Source organism: Carcharhinus amblyrhynchos, chromosome 27, assembly GCF_965287045.1.
Source record: "Carcharhinus amblyrhynchos chromosome 27, sCarAmb.v2.hapA, whole genome shotgun sequence".
NCBI classification, from domain to species: domain Eukaryota; kingdom Metazoa; phylum Chordata; class Chondrichthyes; order Carcharhiniformes; family Carcharhinidae; genus Carcharhinus; species Carcharhinus amblyrhynchos.
This window is the reverse complement of record NC_137350.1, coordinates 16,377,127-16,399,949: the sequence shown is the minus strand read 5'-3', so window position 1 is coordinate 16,399,949 and position 22,823 is coordinate 16,377,127. Positions and strand designations below refer to the sequence as shown.

General features: G+C 44.3%; 1 protein-coding gene across 1 annotated transcript in view; it reads left to right on the top strand.

Moving 5' to 3' along the window:
* The first annotated feature begins 2,740 nt into the window (after nucleotides 1–2,740).
* Nucleotides 2,741–22,823, top strand: part of hrob (homologous recombination factor with OB-fold) — a 58,336-nt gene continuing 38,253 nt past the window's right edge. Inside the window, exon 1 of the mRNA XM_080213366.1 lies at nucleotides 2,741–2,893. Coding sequence (XP_080069492.1) covers nucleotides 2,741–2,893 — 153 coding nt within the window. The remainder of the gene's footprint in view (nucleotides 2,894–22,823) is intronic.

Below are 22,823 nucleotides of genomic sequence, written 5' to 3'. Positions count from 1 at the left end.
ATGCTCTGGTCCATTTTGAACCCTCTCGCACAGATGGTAGATAATTGGACCCTTACAGTCTAACCCATTTTCATATGCCCCACGGACTGAACAAGAAGAAATTATTCATTCTGATCTGAGAACTATTTTTAACTAAAAGAAGTCGTGCCAACTGCAATCATGTTCCAATTCTAAGAGAATTTCCAATGTTCCCAACCAGCCTGCATTCACTCTTATTGCTGATTAAAACATCACAGTACAACATTCTAATTGAACATGCACAACTGTTCCCATCTATTTGTGAATGCAGAAGATAGGAGGATGCAATAGCCTATTGGCATTATCGCTGGACCATTAGTCCAGAAACTCAGCTAATGTTCTGGGGACATGAGTTCGAATCCTGCCATGACAGATGGTGGAATTTGAATTCAATAAAAATAACTGGAATTAAGAATCTACTGATGACCATGAAACTGTTATCAATTGCTGGAAAAGACCAACTGCTTCACTAATGTCATTTCGGGAAGGAAATCTGCCATCCTTACCCAGTCTGGCCTACATGTGACTCCAGAGCAATGTGGTTGACTCGCAACTGCCCTCTAAAATGGCCTAACAAGCCCCTCAGTTCAAGGGCAACTAGGAATGGGCAATAAATGCTGGCCCAGCCAGCAATGCCCTTGTCCCCTGAATGAAAAAAATCTGCATTCCAGTGCATGTTTCAGGAAACAGTAATTAGAAGACCAACATTTTATCAAGGCATTGCATTACATAACTGGGTTGCGAGGGCTGGCCATTTGGTTAAAGTAGGGGGGGAGGGCGGCAAAAAAGTTTGAGAAACACTGCTGTAAATGAAACTTGCTGAAGTGGGTAGAGGATTTCCAGTGCCAAAAGAAAGATAATCTGCACATAGGCAGATAGGAAACTAGTTATTGTCACAGAACAGAAATGGATTGACTTTTTAAACTAATTTGGAGAGAGGCTCACACCTTGCTGCAGGGGAATTGGCAAAGGATTCTTACTGACCTGAATTTCTCCATTCTGTGCAATGTAGGGGTCACAATTGTTAATATCATTAAAAGCTCAGGGGACCAAAGAGCATGAAATTGGCGGGATGAGCGGGAACTCGTGCATGCGCACATCACGGAAAAGACTTCCCAGCATCCAGATCACCGCTATCCAACCCCTACAAACATCACTGGCCTCGTTGCTGGCCTTCACAAACCTCCCCACAGACATCACTGGCCTCATCGCTGGCTCCCACAACCCCCCATAGACATCACTGGCCCCCCTCCCACACACAGATATCACTGGCCCCCTTCCCCCATACAGATATTGCTGGCCTCATTGCTGGCCCGCATAACCTACCCCCCCCCCACAGACATCACTGACCCCCATCCCCCATATAGACATCACTGCCCCCCACCTTCTCCCACATACAGACATGACTGCCCGCTCATCCCATGCCCCCATGGATCCGGATAATGCGGGTAACCCATCCCTCCATCCCTTGAACATACTGTCTTCACTGCTGCCCTTCAGAGAACTTGCTTTGTGCTGACGTGCACAAGCCCAGCATGCGAGCATTCTCTCTCTTGAATGAGGGCCTTGAGTATTGCACCCCCTTGGACACAGCAGCCTATTGGATGGCAGCCAATCAGCAACCGAGGGATGCATGACACTCAACTGAAAGCAGCCTTCAAAATTTCTCACAAGTCTTTGTTGCCAATGGGCCCTTGACTGGCCACACTCACTGCACCTGCACTCCCCTAATAAGCCAGAGCTATATATAAACTGCAGGAATGGACACACAGCCAGTCACACCAGGAAAATGTCTGCGTGCAAACCGGCACCCAGATTCACAGAAGCCAACCAGGAGCACCTGCTAGATGTTGTGAAGGAGAGACATGAACAGATCTTCCCTGGTCAGGGCCCTTTCCCAAGGGATGCATCTGCCACAGCATTGTGGGAGGAGGTGGCAGAAGCAGTGAATGCCAGGAGCCTGACACCACGCTCTAGCCAGCAGTGTCAGAAAAACATGTGTGACTTTCTTTGAGCAGCAAGGGTAAGCAAGCATTCCACTTGGAACCCCGTACATGCTTGGCACAGATCTCACACCCTGCTTAGACACCTGAAAGGCATGCAACAAGTTACTCTTCCCTGAGGAACAGAATCTAACCCCTTCCCCTCACCCCACAACAGGTACCCGTCAGTGGTGACCGCTTTCCCCAAAACTACCAGCACAACGCCCGAGACACAGGACGCATTGCGCACCATGCACTGCAATATATAATGCTAGCTATCTACCTTACATTCCCACAGGAAAAGAACATTCACAACATACATGAGACAACACAGACTGGTTGTGGTGTGCCTGACCTGTCGCAGCTGACCAGCATCAAAGAGCTGGCATGGGGTGATGGGCCATCCCGATTGGTCACTGACAGCCAGACCGGCGTCCAGCATGCAAGTGGGCGGAAGCGTACCCTCAAGCTAGGTCCTCCTCAAAGTAAGTGCAATGCTGCATAGAACGTTTTGCCTCCCTTCCCTCAGTGTGTGTTCTTAATTGCAGCTCTGGACCCAGAGGAACCCAGCCCTTTGGGTGTTGCTGCCACCCCTGCTGCTCTGGAGCAAACTGCCCACAACCCCTGGATGACACCTTGGTGGGAGGCACTGAGGAATCCTCCGAGGATAGTACAACTGAAGTAGCACTGGCATGTACCACACAACACACCAACACAGACACTATCACCAGACTATCACCATGGTTGGCACCTTTAATGTTGAAGCTTCTGGGTCACGAACTGGTGAGCACATCACAGACACTGATGCATATCAGGTGGAGGCGGGCATAACCGAGGGCTTTGGTACACAGAGGTCTGCCAGAGGCCAGGATTCAGCTGTCCACAAGCCAGTTGTCAGTCCTCGGGGTTTGTTCCTCCCAAGGGTAGTGGAGATGTATCATCAAACTCAGAAAATTGTGGAAGGACTGTCAGCAACCATGCTGCAACTGCAAGGCTGTTTAGGGGAGTCCAACAGAACGTTGTTGCAGAATGTGGTGCCGACACAGTGTGCAAACCAGGCCAACACTGCAAGGGTGGCAACCGCAGTGGAAAGTCTGGCTCAGGGATCTGTCCTCATGGGTGTCAGGGTCCAGACCATCCTGGAGACACAATGGGCCACAGACGAGTGTGTTTGCAGCATCCAGGAGGTACAGTGTTCAATGGCCATAGGTGCTGAGGGCATGTGGGAGACACTGCTGGCCATGGCTGAGACTCTCACTGGCATTCTGGAGACACAGCAGGTCTTGACTGTGAGCCTCGACAACGTAGTCCAGGCTCAGAGGGCTACTGCTGAGGGGCTCCAGAGTCTGGCTCGCTCACAGAATGCTGTAGCAGAGGGGCTCTGGAGCTTGGCCCACTATCCCAGAGGACCAGGGCTCTGGGATCACAGACCATGGGGCAGACACATCTAGGCCTCCAGGACTGGCAGAGCCAGGTGACGCCAGAGCTTCTGGAGGTCAGTCCAGCTACTCTGGTGTCCCATGGAGTGTCCCAAGGGCCTCTGGGCACCCCCAAAGGAGGAGAAAGGCTTGAGCCCATGCCGAGGCCTTCCACCCAAGAAATCCAGGATGTCCCAAGACCTTCCGATTCCCCTCTTCCTCACGCCGGGGATCTCAGGGACCAGCGAGATGAACAGGCTGGCACCGAAACAGTGTCATATGCAAATCAGCCGGAGCCCTCCAGGTCCTGGCCACCCAGGGGATATCTGTCATGGGCATCACAGGCAACAGGACGTGCATCACAGCTGGACACCTCTATCTCCGATGTGCATCCTGGGGTAGAACCTAGAAGAAGCAGTACGGCATAAAGTAAGAAAGTTGCAGTTCACTAAGAGGGCACAGGTGAAGGTCACCAGCAAGCAGGGTTTATTAATCAATAATGTTAAGAACACAACAAACATGTAATTGCACCTCACAGCTGTGACTATTGGGATTCTGCCCACCACCCACCCTCCACCATCCCCCTCACTGAGCTGAGTGGTCCCGATTCCCAAACATAGATGTGCTGTCTGCTGAGCCTTGCAGACTCAGCCACATTTCAGAGTGCCTGCCCTACCTTCCCCAATATCCACCAGACCCTTTGTGCAAATGCCCTCCCACCCCAATTGGCCAAAAATCGTGTGTCCCCAACCCTTACAGCTACGTGGGCCAGGGTGGCAACGTGCATTTGAAGAACAGAAGGAGTCAGGCTTGAGTGGCACCAGGGGCAGGGTCCCAGTGTGCACAGCAAGTCGTCATCACCTTCCAGCCTTCAACCAAGACTCGCAATCATTGCCAGCCCAGGCACACTAACAGGTTCAGATGTTTCTGGAGGATAGGGTGGCTGGATGACAGAAGCAGGGGAGGGTAATGTGGTGGCTTGAGGCCCACATTGGTTTGGAGGGGGAATAGCAGCTGCACTTGCTCCTGGGGTGTGGTGGATGTGTGGTGGTTGCAGCCCTCTCGTTGCACAGCACCATCTAGGTGAAGAGGGCTGCAACCAAGGCGTCCCTTGCTGAACTTTCCTGCTGGACAGCTGCCATCGCTGCCTTTCTTCCGGCACCTCATATGGCGGGACGTCCACCTCACCACCTCGTCACTCCTCCTCCACCTCCTCCTCCTGCTCCAGCTGGTCTCCCCGCTGCTGGGCAGTGTTGTGAAGAGTGTAGCAAATGATGATGATGCGTGAAGCACACACAGGGTCATACTGGAGGCACCCCCCCAAAAAAAACCTGCTCTCACTCAGTCTATATCCCCCTGTTCCCTCCCGATTCATGTACCCATCCAGATGCCTCTTAAATGTTGCTAAGATGCTTGCTTCCACCAATTCCCCTGGCAGTACATTCCAGACACTCTGTACTCTCTGCATGAAAAACACTGCCCCGCACATCTCTCTGAAACTTTCCTCCTCTCATCTTGAACTTGTGCCCCCTTTGTTACTGGCACTTCCGCCCTTGGAAAAAAAGCCTCTGACTACCCTTCCTTTCTATGCCTCTCATAATTTTGTGGACCTCAATCAGATCTCCCCTCAGTCTCCATCTTTCCAGTAAAAACAATCCTGGTTTCATCAACCTCTTTAGACCATCTCTTCAAAATAAATGGGTAAACACTTCTGTTGCAATAATATACAGAATGATTTGACAGGAACACATGAGGTCGTCAATAAATGCCCAGTAAAAATTTGTATGAAGTGTTCAGATGAATGTTCAGCCTCAAAAATGATGCACCATGTCATGAACATATGGCAGCTAAAGACCACATTGCAGTTTGGATAATATCCTTCTTCTAAGGTACTCTCTACACCTAATATGACCATTAGTGCCTTGACTAATACAATTAACCAAAAGCCTGAGAGTGATGCTGTAAATTAATTGGTACAGAAACATAGTTGGTGATGCAATCACCACGAGGAAAATATTACAGATGATTTTTAGTGTTGTGTGTGGTCACAGCACTTGGACTCTATTAACAGAACTATCGGAAAAAGGTAGGAAATGGCCATAAATTTCAGTTTCAGGACTGTCCAAATCTACAAACAAAACCCATAAACATTCCATTGTGCTACATTCATTGGCCAGCTGTAATTTAATGAATATTGTCAAGTTTCAATCGTGATGGACTTAAAAGATGTAGAAGATATCACCAAAACTGCACAGCAATTATAACAACTATTATATCAAGTTGACTTTAGATTCATATGCTCCTGCTAATATTCAGTGCTCTCGAAAAATTATAGCTTTGATATTTTTTAGAGAAACTGCAGTATTAGCACTTACTGTACCCTCATTGTCACTCCCATTTACTGGTATTACACATTGGTGTATAGAAAACCACTACACTATCATTTGGAATTCCTCATGTCAATATTTCTGAGATCCACAACCCTCCAATAACCTGTCCAAATTTTAAAAATGTTCAAAAGATGTATATGGCAAGTGTTATCAATGAAACAATCAATATCCTGCAGTGTTCAGAGTCTCTGAAGATTTCAAGGAAAAAAATAGCATGTATTCATTGCCTATTTTCACTCAGGAACTGACTTGGAACATCAGCATACAATGGGCCCGATTTTACCACTGTGTCACGCTCGTTTTCCAGTGCAAAAACATGGTTAAGTCGGGCGTGAGGCCATTAACGTGATTTGCGCCTGCATCTGCACAGATGGGCACATTACCGAGACCTGGGAATAGCTGCAATCCAATTCACGCCCAAAACTGGCACAACGGCGATTTAAATGCATTTAAATTGAATGAATGAACTGCCCGCCCAACTTTATCAGCATCTCCCCTTTACCATCGCATTCGCCAATCCAGAACAGCGCCAAAATAGACATGCTGAATAAAAGTCTGAATCTGCACAAGAGGCGAGTTCAGAGCTTCCAGCAGCTCTCTAACTCAGATCGGTGGTGGGGGACGGGGGCGGCCATCATTGTCTGGTTGGGGGGAGGAAGACGGGCCAGATATACTTTGGAGTGGGGGGAGTGGAGTGAGGAGGGGGTAGTGAGACCTGATCATTCTTTAGAACAGGGTGGGGTGGAGACTGAGGCCAGATTGTTCTCTGGGGTGGGGGAGGGGTGGGGAGTGAAGCCACATCATTCTCGGGGGTGGTGGAATGAAGCCAGATCTTTTTCTTTGTGGGGGGGGAGTGGCGGGGAGGGGGGCGGGTAAGATGGATCTCTGGTGGAAGGGGCAGGGGGTCCACTGCCATTCTGCGGACGATTGGTGGGGTGAAGGGGGCAGGGGGTCGCGACTGGTCAGGCTAGCAAGGGCTGGGTAGATAAGGGGAACAGTGATGTCTCTGGGGGCCATCGCTCCCATTTTTCGCTCCCAGGCCGCTTTTTCCATTTTCTGCAGCTTGGGAGCGATCTGACACTGGCACGCTTTTTCAAATTTTTTTCTGACAGGGCATGTGCAGTTCCGAGCTCCGATCATTTCGGCTGTGCTAATCCCTGCCCACAGCACGATTCAGACCACTGATTTTTTTTGCAAGCTGAGTGCGCATGGGAGTGTCTGAAAGCAGATTTCCAAGTCAGATCTGAATTGCCCCAGATTCAGCACTTAGAATGAAAATGGTAAAATTAGGCCTTTTGTTTCCCAGAAGAAGACAACAGTGAGAAAGTGAAGATCATACAGCAATATATATGGAATGGAATGAAACAGAAGAGATTTCCAAGAGATGATTAAAGTAACTTGGTGAAGTGCCTGGTGAGGGTTTTGGAACCTTGCAGTTATTAACAGCTCTATTCAAACAGCCCATATCAAACAGAAAAAAAAAATTCAGGCAGAACCACTTTGTGTATCTGAACCATCCCAGAGAACCTACATGAATAAAAGTTGAGTGCAGATTTTCATTCCTCATGACAGAAAAGTTCCAAAATATTCCCAAATCTGGTGTCTTTTACTGCATTGGCGCAATTCTCTTTGCTCTTAATAAAAGCAAATTAATGCGGATACTGGAATCTGGAACCAATAGAGAAAATGCTGGAAAATCTCAGCAGGTCTGGCAGCATTTGTAAGGAGAGAAAAGAGCTGACGTTTCGAGTTCAGATGACCCTTTGTCAAAGTTTTTGACAAAGGGTCATCTGGACTCAAAAAGTCAGCTCTTTTCACGTATAGATGCTGCCTAACCTGCTGAGATTTTCCAACGTTTTTTCTGTTGGCCTCTTTGCTCTTAATTGTGTGTAGCCGCAATTTCAGAAAAGCAGTTCAGTGAGCATTAACATTTCCTCATGTCCAAGACCCTTAATAACAGGGCAGTATGTCCCCGACTTCCAGCATTCCCAATAAATTGTCAATGTACCTGTCATGGAGTTATGGTGTTCTGCTAAATTTGGGTAGCCTGTTAACTTTCTTACACAATTTCAAACATGAATGGTTACAACTCTGTGCATTATTGTTCATTCCACAACTAGGACCTGCACAGTAAAAGTCTGATCACTGAACGGCCGAGTACTAATTGATTCAAATACTGTTGATTTGAGCCAGTGGAGAACAGATGTTAAGTTTGACCTGCTCACATCATTAGAGCACAGTCACCTTTGGTGGCATTAGGCTAATTAAAGCTTATGTGTCCAAAGAGCTTGGTGTAATAAAATCAATTATCATAATGATCCTATTGTTAACAAACTGAGAATTAAATGAGACATTAGAACAACTGGCTTTTTGCCCTCCCATTACACCATATGGCATTTTACGACATATCAACCTATGTTGAGTGAAGACACAATAATTTTTGCACAGGTAAAGTGGATTTTTATAACTAGTAAAGCCTAGTAAGTCAAGAAGTGACTGTTAACTGGTTAACTTATTTTCTCTGTGAGTGAAAAGTTCACAGTGAATGAGTGGAATGTTAAAATGCTCTTCAGTAGTTTGGAGTTAAGGAAGGAAATTATTAACTACAGGTCTTCCTCTGAATCGCACAACAGCAACCTCTGCTGGCAAGTATTGCAGTTTTATTGGGAGAGAAAGGATCAGGAATAGCTGTGATGCGCAACTTCCAGAGTTGAATAGCCACCTTACTGTTGAAAATCGATAAAGCTACTTCAGTAAGATGCCAAAGGACTGTTTATGAATATTGTACCAATAGCTTCATAACTTAATATTTTTATGTAAAGGGAATAAAAATATAATTAATCATATCAAGGAAAGAAAATAAGTTACCAAAATCTTAGACTTCAGCAGAGATTTCATCCATCCAGTTTTTTCTCCACATTTGTCCCCATTCGTTTTTTTTGCTTTGGGCTGTTTTTTTTCATAATTTTGAGCCATCAAGCCATTCACAATCAACCTTTGAATCTGCATTTATGCTTTTTAACATAAGCTAGTAATAGAATAGCTACTTCCTTTTGGAAATCCTTCCTGAAACTTGCCTTACATTCGCAAAGGAGTTTTCTACCTGTTCCTTACAGAATTGCTAAAACTGATTGTCCTTTTAAACAAATGTCTCATTTTAAAACATGAGACCTTTCTAACTTCTGTAACACCAAATATCCCATTGGATAATTTAAGACTCGGTAAATTAATATGTTTGGAGTGGAGAATTATGCATCAATTCTGCAATCCCAGTTGATGTTATAATTGAACAGCAAGATCACAGAATGGAACCTTGGCTCACTTTTACTCTTGTTTAGAAAACATGGAGGAACAGAATCACAGAGCTACCAATTATCTTTTTGCAACTAGAAAAAATGATTAAACATGAAAAGTTTAACTATAATACGAAACTGCTTCATTCCCACTTATCTTCATAAACATGCAGATTTCAAAGTAACACATCATTCTGAAAAGATGCCCCAGGTGATTGTCACATGAGTGTTTCCAAGCTTCATGTCTTAAAATCTTCTTTCAAGTAATGTGTTTCAGCAGCTGTTTACAACTAGGATTCATCTCTAGGTGTTCCAACCATCCTTTCAAACAAGGTTTCCTCTCCATTGTTTTAGCAAGGATCCACCTCCAGGTTTTGCAACTGTCCTTTCAGGATTTCCTGAATTGCCATAACTGAAGTACTCAAACTCCAACAAAATATTATTGTCTCCAAAGGCTGGAAATAAGGACATCAAACTTATGGAGGCTTCTGATCTTTGGCTTTTCTCGAGCCAATTTCACCTCAGACTACATTTTAACTGTTCCAATGGAAGTTTCCTCTGTTCCACTAACTTTACCATCACAACCATGGTCTCATCATATTGCAAACAAACATGGTAATGACATCATTCAAAACCTGACCCCCCTCATGAGTGCCCATGACTATTAAATGGGAGATCCACACCACCAATGTTCCATAATTAAACCATGCTCAGAATGTTGAAAGTGCTACATCAGAATTCAAATCTATACATGCTGATAGAATTGTGTTTTATAGCCTGCATGCAATCAAGGCATCTCAAGCACAAGGAGCCCATAACAGTTCAACAACAGCTCTTCGAAAAAATTTGCACTCCACCCATTTCAGTTTCTGGCATGAGCAGCACATCAAACATTCCTGGCTTCTATTTACCTTTGATGACCACACAAAGCACATTGTGTGACACCAGGAATGCAAATGCAGCCAAAATTAATAGGCACAGCAAACGGCCAATCTTACTACATGAAAAATGCCCTCCAAGGTTCAATGCCTATACCGAGGCTAGTGCGTAACACTGCAGTGCAGGGAAATGTCCTGCACTCACACTTGAGATGTAGCTGCTACCAAGTATCTGTTAATGGAGTCTGATCACTGAGCCTCCCTTAAAGCCAAGCTTGAATGGACAATGAATGATACAAGATGCATCTCAGTGCTTGAGCCTTTGAACTCAGGAATCTGAAATGATACTGTAACAAATGAAGAAGGCCTCCATAGTATCACAAATCATCTGAAGGAGCAGAGTTGGGACCTGTGTGAAACATAAAAGGAGTTCTTTAGGTATAGCCCTTTTCATTATTAAGGCACACTCTGATGCACTCCATTGCCTATGATAAAGTTGCCACAATCCTCGTGACGCAACCCCATCATTGTGCTCTCTCTTAGGCCAATGCCTCCTTTTGCTCATTGAATTGACATCATGAATTCCATCATTATCACCACGGACCTACCTTTCTTTTATCACCCACAAATGCTGATTCACCATCAAAAAGATTCAAAGGTGTGGGCATCTTAGCAATCTCAGTGATTATTTGTTCCATGAGACAGATATGTTCCAGGGTGATCCAACCCCAGTCCGTGCCATCATTTTCCAACTGCAATGACAACATGTGCTTATGTTAGCCTGATATATAGTGCATGGAGGGATATTTCTTTTCACTGCATCTGTGGATCACAGTGCTCATTCATGCATTCTGTGTGCACCTACATGAACTGTGTACATATACAAGCTGCAATGCTCAAGCAGAAGTATGTGCCATGTCTGTCATCTCAGTTGCAGTTTGCAGATATGATCCTTCCCTTGGATCTCTGTGTGGGTAAGCCAAGCTACTCACTTTGCTGGAGTGTTCAGGCTGTTGAAACTTTTCCTGCACTGAGCCCATGAGTACTGATAGTCACTTATCGTGCTCATTGCAGCCTCCATTTGAATCCAGACCATCTTGGTTGTGACAGGGGCATTATGGCAGCCAGGAGGGGAGAGGACTGGTCTTCTCTTCTGGATCTCTTTCCTCAAAAAATAAAGACCATAGTCAGAAAAGTGTGAGACAGCTGGACCCACCCTTCCCCACATTGCCTCTACGAATAAAAATTTAAGGCAAAAAGGGTTGTGAGTCATTCAGTTTTGAGCGCTTACATATTTCATCATATCGTCAATGATTACTGTTAAGATGAGGTGGAAACACTGGTCCTCTGAAAATGCTTGGTGCCTTGTATGTTGCAGCTGTGAGTTCAAAGTAACATATTGTGCTTCAAGACAACTGACAGGCCTACTGCTTTCCTCCCTCTTAGTCATGCTGTTATGCTGTGACAATGTGTAGCTGTAAGGGGCCTGGCCAAGGGTCAACAGTGTGGGCGAATCCTGATAGATGGGTTGCACAAGTGCAAGAGGATGGGATAATGAGCGTGGCAGTATTCATCATTCGTCACCTACTGAGTCCTGGCAGCTAACTACATGATGGTATAACATCTGTAACAGGTAGTGGTGGCAAGCCAATGCCATCTACATGGCTGTGTTTAGAGAATCCACTCCATGATTTCTGTTATTCAGTAGAGTACATTTTGATTTGGCAGTGACAATAACAATTCTTCCTCAGGGAAAGCCTATGATTAGATGTCTATTCTCGGGTCAGCTCACAGTTGCACAATATTTACACCTCATGATGGCGCCCTTCTCAACTTTCCTTCCACTTGAGGGGTGGTGATCCTCAGGTTAAATCTGCATTAATCAAAGGGGAGTGCAGACTATGGTCATCTGGGATTATGGCAACTTTACCTTTATTTACAGCTACCTGACAAGGCAATGATGTTTCCTCTGAAGAACAGGGACTTCACCATTGACAACCTACCTCTCAAATGGACCTTTCAGAAGGCCCACTTTTTCTCTACACCCTAGAGACCGAACTTATGCTGAACCTGCCTCTGACCACTATTCAATTAAACATGAACATTGGTATGGGTACCTTACAATAATTTGTGGAATTTGTACACCTAACAGCTGAAGACAAAGGAGTTTCCAGACTGCCTGCTTCCATATTTCATCTTGGACAAAAAGGAAGATCAAAACTTAATGACCATGACCAACTTCCCATTGCATCACATTGACTTCACCTTATCTAAATTTTGACTTAATGGGCCTGACAAGTGCATTAACCCAGCAGCCATGTGATTGATACAGGTTTCAGGGACTGCTCCCTTATTACACCAGGGTCCAACAGATTCATCAGAACCATCTGTTGTCATCTAGCTATAAGTCATCAAGCAGTCAAAATACTGAAACAGTTCATTTTATTTTAGTACTTAACTTATTCCAGCTTAAAAGTTTAACCTTCTAGATATTCAATTACAAGAAGCTGTGCAACCTGCTGTGAATCCTTCACTTTATAAGACCATCACTTCATCTTTAAATCATCAAATTCATTCAAGTATCCACAGGCCTGCCGCACGGAAGACTGGAAATCATAACTCAGAGTCTGAATTAACTGTAGTCTGTAAAAATGCACTATCTTTAATTGTATCCAATCTCTGTACATGTGTGACCAAGTGTATGATGTTGTGTTAATTTGTATGAGACTAAATAACTCTATTTTAAACTCACAAAAGCTTGCTTCAGAGTTATTGATTGGAATATACACTCCAAGGGTAAGAAAGAGCACATGTCTTTCCAAACACAGCATACTGATTATGGGCAGTAAGACAACACATATATTCTGTCAGTGACAATTTTTAAAATATGAATAAAGGGTTCATTTCCAATTAACTTTTCAGGTATGATGTGACTATCACATGGCGATGGTTTGAAAATTAGGTTGGAAGCTCATCTGTGGCACTGTGGTTGTGAGCAGAGTGAGTTAATCTCAGACCGTTGCTAAGGAATTGGATGGAGGTAGTTGCTAGGTGATGGAGTTTGGACCACGCCTGAAAACGACAACTTCAATCTTCCCAATATTCAATTGGAGGAAATTTCTGCTCATCCAGTATTGAATGTTGAATAAGCAGTCAGTTAATTTGGCAGAGTCAAGAGAGGTGGTGGTGAGGTAGAGCTGAGTGTCATCAGTACACGTGTGTAAACTAACGCTGTGCTTTCCGGTGATCTCACCAAATGGCAACATGCAGATGAGAAATAGACCAAGCTTAGATACATGAAGGACGTGATATGTAACATGAAGAGAAATCATTGCAAGTGATTGTCTGGCTACAATCAGGTCAGTGACATTGGAGCAATGTGAGAGTCATCCCACCCAGCTGGACAACAGTGGTGGTATTAGGAAGGATATTGTGGTCAATTGTGTCAAATGCTGCAGATATGTCACGAAGGACAATGAGGGGACATTTATTTACCTTTATCATGGTCATAAGGGTGGATGTCATTTGTGACTTTGAGCAGAACTGTTTTGATACTCAAGCAGGCGCAAAAACCTATCTGCAGGGATTCAGGGAAAAATTGGAATGGATTTGAGAGGCAACAACACGTTCCAAGAATTTGGAGAAGAAAGGGAGGATGAAGGTGAGATTGTAATTTGCAAGGACAGATGGGCCAAGGATTTTTTTTGAGAGGAGTGATGATGAGATCAGATTTAAAGGAGAAAAGGACACCTTCAGAAAGTGAACTGTTTACATTTTTGGTTAACATGGGCTGGGGCAATGTGGGGGGAGCGGGGGGGTGGGGTCAGTGGTAGAGGAGAGTTGGCAGGGAGTTGAATGACCCAGCAGTTTAATGGGCACAGAAGGGAGTGAGCAGGAGGTGGGTCTCAATGACAGAAGGGGAGATGGGGAGAAACAAGATGTGGGTTCAGGTCCAAGGCAGACCAGAGCATTAAAGTAAGTTTGGCCACGTGCGCTAATGAAAGAGTGTGACGTGACAGAAGCAGCAATTGGATTGTCTTAACCTTAGTGACAAAGAACTCCATGCACTTCTCACACTTGTTGTTGGAGGTAAGGGTGGAGAAGAGAGGGCAGAGAGGTTTAAGGAGATAGCCTGCAGTAGAGGAAAGAAGCCAGGATTATCTTTGGATATCAGGATGATCCTGGAATAGCAATCAGCTTTCGCAGATAAATGTAGAGCCTGGTACTGATTTAAGTGGTCCAACCAAATCTGGCAGTGGATACTTAAAATAGTTGCCAGCCACATCCTTCATTCATCTAAAAAATATACATTGCTCAACCTCTGCATGGCTTTATCAACTTATGTTGCTATTTTAGCAATTTTTCTATCGATCATTCAAGTTCACAGGGCGGCATGGTGGCATAATGGTTATCACTGCTGCCTCACACAGGTTTGATTCCTGGCTTGTGTCACTGTCTGTGTGGAGTTTGCATGTTCTCCTCATGTCTGTATGGGTTTCCTCCGGGTGATCCGAGTTCCTCTGACAGTCCGAAAGACATGCAAGTTAGGTGCGTTGACCCCAAAAATGTACCAGAATGTGGTGACAAGGGGAATTTTGCAGTAAGTTCATTGCAGTGTTAATGGAAGCTTTACTTTGACTAACAAATAAACTTTTTTAAAATTTAACTTTTTCACTTCACATTGCTCCTCTAGTCTTTGTAGTTTTTTTCAATTTCAAAGAATAAGTTGTTTCTATTCCTCCTAACAAAATAAACCCAAATACTTCATAATAAAATTTATTTATTAGTGTCACAAGTAGGTTTACATTCACACTGCAATGAAGTTACTGTGAAAATTCCCTGGTCCCACACTCTGGTGTCTGTTCGGGTATACTGAGGGAGAATTTAACATGGCCAATGCACCTAACCAGCATGTCTTTCAGACTATGGGAGGAAACCGCAACACCCAGAGGAAACCCACGCAGACACGGGGAGAACATGCAAACTTTGCACAAACCATGACCCAAGCCTGGAATCAAACCTGGATATCTGACACTGTGAGGCAGCAGTGTTAACAACTGTGCCACCGTGCCACCCCAAAAATATATACCCACTCTAGTCTAGAGTCTCATGTGCCACCTTGTCGAAGACTTTCTGAAAGCCTATGTACATCAAATTCATTACATTACCCTTGTCTACCCTTCATTATTTCTTCAAATAATTTAGGATTTTCAACTGCTAGTCAGCAAAGATTCATAGCTCATTGGCTAGAATTGTGAAAATATAGACCACCTGGCCTACCTTCCATCAGCAGTACGGTGTTGTGAATCCCATGATCTTCAGGTAGAAAATCCTCCTTATCCTTCTGTAGAGACCAAGCCAATCTTGTTTGAGGGTGCTCCTGTATCACTGGGGATGTTTTGATGCTGTTAAGGTGTGGTTGTTATTGACTCAGCTACATCACAATGATTGCATTGTGATGAAAAGTTATAACATGGAATGAGCATGAGTATGTGTGACCTGATCAACATCAGTATTTGCTTAAACACAGATTTTATTTCAAGAATGTAATTTTTTTCAAGACTTTGAAAGAAGAGTAATGAAACTTTTATGAATCTTTTGACTCTGGCCTCCTGCACAGGGGGAATCAAAAAATGGACAGCTACAGAAAAATATGGTCTCTGTTTCTTGAAATAGCTTCAAACAGTTGCAATAAAATCACTGATCAGAGAGCACCACAGAGGCCAGTTTGGTGTTGTTATGCCATGGGACAGCACAATGGCACAGTGGTTAGCACTGCTGCCTCACAGCGCCAGGGACCCGTGTTCAATTCCAGAATTGGGTGACTGTATGGAGTTTGCACATTCTCCCTGTGTCTGCATGGGTTTCCTCTGGCTGCTCCGATTTCGTCTCACGGTCCAAAGATGTGCAGGTTACTTTGATTGGCCATGCTAAGTTGCCCTTAGTGTCCAAATGTGACATTGAGAGGGCCCAGGTGGCATAGTTGTGGGTACAGTCTCAATGGGCCAAATGGCCTCCTTCTGCACTGTGAGGATTCCTATGATTCCATGAAATCCAGGGTCACTGTAATAGTGTCTTTAGAAATCCATCATAGATAGGCAAACAAGTGCATTGGCATCCAGGTGGAAAAAGCATAAAGATCTGGATTGTGTAAGAGTTGAGATACTGTATAACAGAGCTACAATTCCTCTTTGTTTTTCAATTACTTGGAAATGAGTTTGAAGGGATTCCCTCATCCCACATTGAACATTTGACAAGGGCTTTCCTGGCAACTTCAAAGTCTCAGTATCAGGTCTGGTTGCTAAGGACGGGGCGGGACGGCTGGGTTGCTAGGGGCGGGGCGAGAGGCTGGGTTGGTGGGGCAGGGCGGCCGAGTAGCGAGGGGCGGGGCAGCTGTGTTGTCGGGGGCGGGGCAGCTGGGTTGTTAGGGGCGGGACGACTGGGTTGTTAGGGGCCGGGCGGGGCTGCTGGGTTGCTAGGGGCGGGACGGCTGGGTTGTTAGGGGCCGGGCTGGGTTGCTAGGGGCGGGACGGCTGGGTTGTTGGGGGCGAGTCGGAGCGGCTGGGTTGCTAAGGGTGGGTTTGTTGCTAAGCAGAGTCTGGAGCGAGGTGTATTGTGGGAAAGAGTTGACGTCACACGGCGGCGGCAATTTTCAAGCTGGAGAATTGGCGGCCTCAGGCCAGAGAGTGAGGGACTGACTGGGGAATGGTGAGAAACCGTGTGGCTTGCGGCCGTGGAGAGGGGGTGTAGAATTGTATTTGGGATCCGGCTGAAGGAGGGTGAGGTCGCAGGGGAAGCTTATTTCACCTTAGCACTGCTGCCTTATAGTGCCAGGGACCTGGGTTCGATTCCAGCCTTGGGTCGCTGTCCGTATGGGGTTTGCACCCTATCCCCGTGTCTATATGGGTTACATCCAGGTGCTCTGGTTTCCTCCCACAGTCCCAAAGATGTGGGTTCGGTGGGTTGGTTATGCTAAATTGACTCTCAGCGTCAGGCAGATTAGCAGAGTAAATGTGTGAGATAGGGCCTGGGTGTTTGGTGTAGACTTGAAGGGCTGAATGGCCTTTTTTTGGCACTATAGAGATTTTGTGGTCCTGTGTGCAAGTGGTCTATGTGATTTTTAATGAGTTAAACTCCAGGGAATGGGAAAGAGTTGGAGGAAGGGATGATGATGATCGTAGAATTCCTGCAGTGACTGCTCAGCAACCACCCACTCTTAGTGTGGGATTATGGGGTAAACCAGGTTTACCTCATAATCCCACACATTTACCATGGCTAATCCAACTAACCTACACATCTAAGGGCAGTAAGAGGCAATTTATTGTGGTCAATCCACCTAACCAGCACATCTTTCAGACCTGTGGGAGGAAACCAGAGCACTGGCAAATAACCCATGCAGACATGGGGAGAATGTACAAACTCCACATAGTCACCTGAGGCTAGATTTCAACCTGTCTCTCCCTGGTGCTGTGAGGCAGCAGTGCCATTCTGCTGCCCATATGATGAAGAATGTACTTCATGGGAGAATGAAGAGTCTGGATAAGGCTTTACACAAGGGTGGGGGTTATGCAATTGCACTGGAATGTACTGACCTTAAACTTTCTCTTTCATAAGTTGAGTTGTTGCTGAGAAGGAATGTCTTGTGTTTATACTTACTGCATTATTCATAACCACTGGATGTCTCAAAGCACTTCAAAAACCAACAGAGTTGAAGTTTAGTTGCTGTTGTAATGGGGGAAACTGTAGCCAATATGTGCACAGCAAGCTCCCATAAACTGCAATATGATTTATAACAAAATGTTGGAAATGCTCAGCACTGATTATTCTACTATTGACATTTGTTCTAGACCATTATTTTGTTACAAACATCATTACTCCCTTTGTCTTTTGTTTCATGATATCTTTGTAATCATCTATCCTTGACTTTCCCTTCTGTTTTTCCTCCCCCCATCTTTAATCAGCATAAAGCCAATCACATTTCTCCAACAAGAGTTCCAAAGAAGGATTTTGTTGGACTTGAAACGTTAACTCTATTTCTTTCCACAATGTTACCAGACTTTTTTTTTATTTCATATTCCTAGCATCTACACTTTTGTTTTTTATACTGTAATGTAACAATGATCAGATTTATTTTATGATGTTGGCTGAGGAATAAAATGGGCGGCAAGATGGCACAGTGCTTAGCCATTGTCTGTGTGGAGTTTGCAAGCTCTCTCTGTGTCAATGTGGGTTTCCTCTGAGTGCACCAGTTCCCTACACAGTCCAAAAGACATGCAGAATTTAATTTGAGTTTATTTATTTGGTTTGACCTTAAAAGAGGTCAAAAGACATGTGGGTTGGGTGGATTAGCCATGCTAAATTGCCCCTTAATGTCAAGGGGGCTAGCTGGGTAAATGTATGTAGTAATGGGAATAGGGCCTGGCTGAGTTGTGGTCAGTGCAGACTTGATGGGATGAATGGCCTCCTTCTGCACTGTTGGGTTCAATGAAATATTGACCAGGACACACACAACATAAGAAACTAAACGAGGAGTAGGCTGAAAGTAACTCTCCTGCTCATCTTTGAAATAATGCCATGAGATCTTTTATATCTACCCAAGCAACAAACGGGGCCTCTCTTAAGATCCAACAGGCAGCAGTCTTTGTCAGCATAGCATTGACCCAGTACTGCGGTGAAGTGTTAGCCTTGAGACTTGTGTTTAAGCCTGGAGGGAGACAAGAATCTGAAACCTTGTGACTCGGGTGAATGCGCTTTTTCCCACCAAGTCACAGGAAGCACGCTTATGCTTGTCAGTTAACTAATGGGTAATGACAACCATGAGGGATGGGAAGAAAGCAGATATGCGATTTGGGTGGTTTTGAGATCAGGCTGAAGCCAAGTCAACCCTCCGTGGCCGAATTGCTAATCTAGCACCAGAACTTGGCAGATTCGTGATACTCCAAGACATCGATCCCTGGGCACATAAAACTAATAACTAATCCCCATGCAGACTTTCTGACAGAACTTCCTGTCTGTCTTTGGCATTGCAGCTTGTAATCAATATCTTATGTAAGAGCTGCTTGCTATTCCCTCAATTCTTTCTTTTGTACCCGATTGTGTGATATCTTGTCAAAGATTTTTTGAAACTCGATTTTCAACTGAGCTGCTTCTGTCCAGGAAACTTAGAACATCCTAAAAATTTTAATCTATATGTCAATTCGTCAAACCAAGTTGGTCGAGGCAACCTTGAGGTGGAGTTCACAGAACGTATCCGCAATACTTTCCCTGAACAGTATGTAATGAAACCTGCAAGGGAGCAAACTATCCTGTGTAATGAAACAGGAATAATTAATGATATCATAGTTACAGATCCTCTCGGAAGGAGTGATCATAGTATGGGTGAATTTAAAATGTGGATGGAGGGTGAGAAGATAAACTCTAATACCTGTGTCCTGTGCTTAAACAAAGGAGTCAACAATGGGATGACGGAAGAGTGGCCAAGGTAGACTGGGAGCAAACACTTTATGGTGGGACAATTGAGGAACAGTGGAGGGCTTTCAAAGTGATTTTTCACAATGTTCAGGAAAAGGGATAATCAGCATGGATATCTAAAGAAATAAAAGCATGTATTAAATTGAAAGATCACGTATACAAAGTGGCAAAGATTATTGGAAACTAGAGGATTGGAAAATCTTTAAAGATCAACAGAAAACCACGAAAAAAGCTATATAGAAATCTAAGATGAATTATGAGGGTAAACTAGCTCAGAAAATTAAAAATAGATAGCAAAAGTTTCTACAAATATATAAAACGAAAAAGAGTGGCAAAAGTAAACATTGGTCCTTTAGAGGATGAGAAGGAGGATTTAGTAATGGGAAATTAGGAAATGGCCAAGGTATTGAACAGGTATTTTGTGTCGGTCTTCACAGTGGAAGACACAAATGATATGCCACAAATTGATGACGAGGCCACGGCAGGTGATGATCTAGGAACAATCATTTTCACTAACGGGTTACTGTTGGGCAAGTTAATGGGGCTAAAGGTAGACAAGTCTCCTGGCCTTGTTGGAATGCATCCCAGGTTACTAAAAGAGATGGCAGGGAGGAAATAACAAATGCATTCGTAGTAATTTACCAAGATGCGCTGGACTCTGGGGTGGTTCCGGCAGATTGGAAAACAGCAAATATAATGTCACTGTTTAAAAAAGGAGGTAGACAAAAGGCAGATAACTATAGGCTGGTTAGCTTGACTTCTGTAATGGGGAAAATGCTTGAATCTATCACGAGGAAGAAATAGCAAGACATCTGGATTGAAATTGTCCTCTTGGGAAGATACAACATGGGTTCATGATAGGCAGGTCATCTTTAACTCATTTACTGGAATTCTTTGATGACATTACGAGCGCGGTGGACAATGGGGAACTGGTGGATGTAGTTGACCTAACAGCAAAATAGACTATTATTTAAATGGTAAAAAAATTGCAGCATGCTGCTGTGCAGAGTGACCTGAGTGTCCTTGTGCATGAATCACAAAAAATTGGTTTGCAGGTAATTAAGAAGACAAATGGAATTTTGTCTTTCATTGCTAGAGGGATGGAGTTTAAAAACAGGAAGGTTATGCTGCAACTGCATAAGGTGCTGGTGAGGCCACCCATCGAGCATTGTGTACAGTTTTGGTCTCCTTACTTGAGACAGGATGTACTGACACTGGAGGGGGTGTGGACACAATTCACTAGGTTGATTCTGGAGTTGAGGGTTGGCTCATGAGAAGATATTTAGTAGACAGAGACTATATTCATTGGAATTCAGAAGAATGAGGGGGAATCTTATAGAAACATGTAAGATTATGAAGGGAATAGTGAAGATAGATGCAGGGAGGTTGTTCCCACTGGCAGGTGAAACTGGGGGCATAGCCTCAAAATAAGGGTGAGCAGCTTTCGGACTGAGTTGAGGAGGAACTTCTTCACCCAAAGGGTTGTAAATCTGCGGAATTCCCTGCCCAGTGGCTGAGCGAGTCGGCGAGGACCTGGCAGATGGAGTACAATGTTAGCAAGTGTGAGGTTATCCACTTTGGCACGAATAATAGTAGGAGGGATTACTATTTAAAGGGCGAAAAGCTGCAGCATGTTACGGTGCAGAGGGACCTGGGGGTCCTTGTGCATGAGTCGCAAAAACCCAGTCTGCAGGTGCAGCAGGTGATCAAGAAGGCGAATGGGATGCTGGCATTTATAGTGAGGGGGATAGAATATAAAAGCAGGGAGGTCTTGCTGCAACTGTGCAAGGCACTAGTGAGACCGCAGCTGGAGTACTGTGTGCAGTTTTGGTCACCGCACTTGCGCAAGGATATTTTGGCCTTGGAGGGAGTGCAGAGGAGGTTCACTAGGCTGATACTGGAGATGAGGGGGTTGGACTATGAGGAGAGGCTGAGAGTTTAGAAGGATGAGGGGAGATCTTATAGAGACATATAAGATAATGAAGGGGATGGATAGGGTAGAGGTAGAGAAACTCTTCCCGCTCAGAAAGGATAGCAGGACTAGAGGGCACAGCCTCAAGATAAGGGGGGAGCAGTTTAGAACGGAGTTGAGGAGGAACTTCTGCACTCAAAGGGTGGTGAATCTCTGGAATTCTCTGCCCGTTGAAGTGGTGGAGGCGACCTCGCTAAATATATTTAAGTCACGGGTAGATTGGTTTTTGGTCGGCAAGGGAATTAAGGGTTATGGGGAGAAAGCGGGAAAGTGGAACTGAGCCACTTCAGATCAGCCATGATCTTATTGAATGGTGGGGCAGGCTCGAAGGGCTAGATGGCCGACTCCCCCTATTTCTTATGTTCTCATGTAGTTGAAGGTACCTCATGTTTAAGGCAAAGATAAATTTTTGAATAGTAAAGGAATTAAGAGTTATGGTGAGCAGCCGGGTAAGTGGAGCTGAGTCATGATCTTATTGAATGATGGAACAGCCTCGAGGGGCCTGGTGGCCGACTCTCTGCTTCTTATTCTTATGTTATTAAAAAGACTTGTTCTCTGCACCTGTTGCTCCTTGTCCCCTGATTATCTATTAAGGTTGGCACCAGATGCTGATGTACGACACAGACTAAAAATCACTTGGGCGCTCAATGATGCGATCAGACCCTGATGCCTAGTATCTCGCTCTGTCCATAACATACCTGTTAAAGCAGCAATTGTATGGATCTGGTGACTACCAGTCTGCAAGTATTTTAATCCACAACATACCGACTTGTCATAGGCTCTGGGGGTGAAATCAGAATTTTGTTTTCAACCTTTGAACAAATAAAGCTGCAATGTTCTCTGGTTTCTATCTTGAAGTTTTAGTTTCCATTACTTTTACACTAAGCCATGGTGTAGATTGCCTTGAAGTGGGAGAAGTTTGAAATAATTTTATGCCCAATTACCTTTGTGATAAATGTGACAATTAACTAATATAAGCATTAAAGGCCTATTTTGTAGTCGTAAATGCTTTTTTTAATTTGCACGAAGATTATTGATTGACAAATTATTTGAAGCTGCGTTCGTTATTTTCCTTTTTTAGCAAAACATAATCCGTTTGGGAATTTTAGATGTAATATTATGTTAGGATCTTTAGTGCCAAAGATTGTACAATCTACAATAACATGCAATCACTGAAGTGCAAATGAAATGCTTACCAGCTTTCTATAAGTTATATTAAATTCAAAAGGGACAACTTTACTTCAAAGATGTATCCAGTGTTAAAAGGAAGATGTAAATATTAAATTAGATCTTAAAACATTTTAATTTGTTTGAATTGTAAGTTGGATAGTGCCTATTGCTATAGAATTTTGACCACATTATGGTTTAACTTATTTGTGATACCTTTCATGATGAGGACTT